This window comes from Colobus angolensis, unplaced genomic scaffold (genome assembly GCF_000951035.1).
Source record: "Colobus angolensis palliatus isolate OR3802 unplaced genomic scaffold, Cang.pa_1.0 Scaffold388, whole genome shotgun sequence".
Lineage (NCBI taxonomy): Eukaryota > Metazoa > Chordata > Mammalia > Primates > Cercopithecidae > Colobus > Colobus angolensis.
In genome coordinates, this window is record NW_012117243.1 from 2,195,280 (window position 1) to 2,199,537 (window position 4,258).

The following is a 4,258-nucleotide window of genomic DNA, read 5'->3' on the forward strand; positions in this document are numbered from 1 at the left end:
CTATTTATAGGTTAAAAAAGAAAAATTGCAAGCTCATATCAATCAATTCAGTAAAAGCACTTGACAACATTGAGAATTCACTCATGGTAATAGCTCTCAGAGCCAGGCATGGTGGTTCACGCCTGTAATTCCAGCATTTTGGGAGGCCAAGGCAAGTGGATCACAAAGTCAGGAGATTGAGACCATCCTGGCTAACACGGTGAAACCTGGTCTCTACTAAAAATACAAAAAACTAGCCGGACGTGGTGGCAGGTGCCTGTAGTCCCAGCTACTCGGGAGGCTGAGGTAGGAGAATGGCATGAACCCAGGAGGTGGACCTTGCAGTGAGCCAAGATTGCGCCACTGCACTCCAGCCCGGACAACAGAGTGAGACTCCATCTCAAAAAGAAAAAAATTAAAAAAAAAAAATAATAGCTCTCAGAAAAACAGGAATAGAGGACAACTTCCTCAACTTGATAAAAAGTAGCTATAGGCGACTCACACCTGTAATCCCAGCACTCTGGGTGGCTGAGGCAGGTGGATCACACGCCTCGATGGTCAAGATATCGAAACCATCCTGGCCAACATGCTGAAACCCCGTCTCTACTAAAAATACAAAAATTAGCTGGGCATGGTGGCGCATGCCTGTAGTCCCAGCTACTCAGGAGGCTGAGGCCAAAGAATCACTTGAACCTGGGAGGTGGAGGTTGCAGTGAGCCGAGATCACGCTACTGCACTAGAGCCTGGCAACAGAGTGAGAGTCCATCTCAGAAAAAAAAAAGTAGCTATAAAAACCTACAGTTAATATTTTACCTGCCCTCTAAGATTGGAAAAAAATGCAAAGATGTCCATTGTCACCACTCTTATTCAACATATCCTGGAGGCTGGGCGTGGTGGCTCATGCCTATCATCCTAGCACTTTGGGAGGCCAAGGTGGGCAGATTGCTTGAGCTCACGAGTTCAAGATAAGCCTGGGCAACATGGCAAAAATCCCTCTTTACAAAAAATATAAAAATTAGCCAGCCATGGTGACATGTGCCTGTAGTCCCAGCTACTTGGGAGGCTGAGGTGGGAGGTTGGTTTGAACTTGGGAGGTGGAGGTTGCGTGAACTGAGATCTCACCACTGCATTCCAGCCTGGGTGACAGAGCTAGGACCTGTCTCAAACAAAACATAGTACTAGAAATTCTAACCAATGCATTGCAAAAAGGAAATAGACAACAAAGTAAAAAAGAGGTATACAGACAATAAATTAAAAAAGAAAACTGTCCATATTTGCAGATGATATCATTTCTATGTATCCCAAGGTATCTACCAAAAACCTCGTAGAACGAATTAGTTCATTGAATTCTCAGTATTTGAAAGTATGTATTTCTATATACTAGCAATGAACACCAACATTTAAAATACAATACCACTTGTAATTGAGAGAGAGAGAGAGAAAACGATTTAGGTGTAAATCTAACAAAAAATGCACAGGACATATGCAGGAAACTATAAAATTCTGACAAAAGAAATAAAAGAAGATCTAAATAAATGGAGAGACATACAACATTCATAACTTGGAAGACTCAACATAGTAAAGATGTCAATTCTTCTGAAAGTAATATGCAGATTTAACATAATTCCTATCGAAATTCTAGTAAGACTTTTTGAGTAGATATAAAGATTATTCTATATGGATTGATAAAATAGCAAAGAAAAGGCAAAGAAAATGAAATAGCTTAAATAATTTTGAAAAAGAAAAATAAAGTGGAAGTAATCAGTCTACCAGATTTCAAGACATTATACAGCTGCAGTAATCAAGATTATGTGTTATTCATGAAGGAACAGACACTTAGATCAATGGAACAGAGTAGAAAATCCAGAATTAGACCCACACAAATATATACCACTAAATTTTTACAAAGAGGCCAAAGAAATCCAATGGAGGAAAGACAGCCTTTTCAAAAAACGGTGCTGAAGCAATTGGCTATCCATAGGCAAGAAAATAAACTTCTATCTGTAAGTCTCATACCTTATACTAAAATTAACTCAAAATGAATTACAGACTTACGCATAAAACTATGAAATGTTTCAAAAATAGAGCTCAAGTGGCCAAGGCAAGATGGGTCAAAGTCAGAGTGGTGGTCATGGTCCTGGAGGTGGCAAGAAGGATGACAAGGACAAGAAAAAGAAATATGAACCTCCTGTACCAACTAGAGTGGGGAAAAAGAAGAAGAAAACGAAGGGACCAGACGCTGCCAGCAAACTGCCACTGGTGACACCTCACACTCAGTGCCGGTTAAAATTACTGAAGTTAGAGAGAATTAAAGACTATCTTCTCATGGAGGAAGAATTCATTAGAAATCAGGAACAAATGAAACCATTAGAAGAAAAGCAAGAGGAGGAAAGATCAAAAGTGGATGATCTGAGGGGGACCCCGATGTCAGTAGGAACCTTGGAAGAGATCATTGATGACAATCATGCCATCGTGTCTACATCTGTGGGCTCAGAACACTACATCAGCATTCTTTCATTTGTAGACAAGGATCTGCTGGAACCTGGCTGCTCGGTCCTGCTCAATCACAAGGTGCATGCCGTGATAGGGGTGCTGATGGATGACACGGATCCCCTGGTCACAGTGATGAAGGTGGAAAAGGCCCCCCAGGAGACCTATGCAGATATTGGGGGGTTGGACAACCAAATTCAGGAAATTAAGGAATCTGTGGAGCTTCCTCTCACCCATCCTGAATATTATGAAGAGATGGGTATAAAGCCTCCTAAGGGGGTCATTCTCTATGGTCCACCTGGCACAGGTAAAACCTTGTTAGCCAAAGCTGTAGCAAACCAAACCTCAGCCACTTTCTTGAGAGTGGTTGGCTCTGAACTTATTCAGAAGTACCTAGGGGATGGGCCCAAACTCGTGCGGGAATTGTTTCGAGTTGCCGAAGAACATGCACCGTCCATCGTGTTTATTGATGAAATTGACGCCATTGGGACAAAAAGATATGACTCCAATTCTGGTGGGGAGAGAGAAATTCAGCGAACAATGTTGGAACTGCTGAACCAGTTGGATGGATTTGATTCTAGGGGAGATGTGAAAGTTATCATGGCCACAAACCGAATAGAAACTTTGGATCCAGCACTTATCAGGCCAGGCCGCATTGACAGGAAGATTAAGTTCCCCCTGCCTGATGAAAAGACGAAGAAGCGCATCTTTCAGATTCACACAAGCAGGATGACGCTGGCTGATGATGTAACCCTGGACGACTTGATCATGGCTAAAGATGACCTCTCTGGTGCTGACATCAAGGCAATCTGTACAGAAGCTGGTCTGATGGCCTTAAGAGAACGTAGAATGAAAGTAACAAATGAAGACTTCAAAAAATCTAAAGAAAATGTTCTTTATAAGAAACAGGAAGGCACCCCTGAGGGGCTGTATCTCTAGTGAACCACGGCTGCCATCAGGAAAATGGTTGGGAAATTTCTCAATCCCTGAAAGGGATGAGGTTGGGGGAGTTGCTCAGAGGAATCCCTGTTCCCATTGATTTTTATTAGCAAAGCATCCTGTGTCTTTTGGAGCACGATGTGTAAGTGCCCATTGGGTGGTGTGTCTGTTGGTCACTGTGCAGCAGTCTGCTTCCCAGTAAAGCGTGCTCTTTCACAAACACTTCCTGTTTCTGCAGTCTCCACACACACCTACCGCTCAGCAGCAGGCTGTGGGTGGACCCAGCTGCAGGGAAGCCTCTGGACAGGAACTCAGGCTGCAGTCACAAGGAGTGTGGACCTCACTATGCGTTCCCCGCATCACACCCCCAGAGCTGGCGTTCAACAGTAATTACGGCGGGAAATGGTCACTACCACAGAGCCAGGGATATTCGTTGTTTAATAAAGGCTGAGTTAATGTGGCTGTTGCTTCTAAAAAAAAAAAAAAAAAAAAAGAAATGTTTCAAAAATAACACAGGACAAAATCTGCAAGATCTCAGCAAAGACTTCTTAAGCTTGACACCCAAAAGCATGACCCATAAAAGAAAAAATTGATAAATTCAACTTCATCAAGTCTTCACTTTCAGAAAGATTTTGTTAAGGGCATGAAAAGACTGGGAGAAAATATTTACAAGCAACATATCTCACAAAGTATTAGCGTCTAGAAAATATTCTTAAAGTCTTAAAACTCAACAGTAAAAATGCAAACAATCCTATTAGCAAATGGCCAAAAGACATTGATATGGTTTGCTTGTATTGCCACCCAAATCTCATCTTAAATTGTGGCTCTCATAGTACCCACATATTGTGGG

General features: G+C 42.1%; 1 protein-coding gene across 1 annotated transcript; it reads left to right on the forward strand.

Annotated features, from left to right (window-relative positions):
- Positions 1-2,069: 2,069 nt before the first annotated feature.
- On the forward strand, positions 2,070-3,630 carry LOC105520745 (26S protease regulatory subunit 4). Its single transcript, XM_011954640.1, has one exon. It carries the CDS (start codon positions 2,086-2,088, stop codon positions 3,406-3,408), a length of 1,323 nt encoding a protein of 440 aa, XP_011810030.1. The 5' UTR covers positions 2,070-2,085; the 3' UTR covers positions 3,409-3,630.
- Positions 3,631-4,258: the final 628 nt, after the last annotated feature.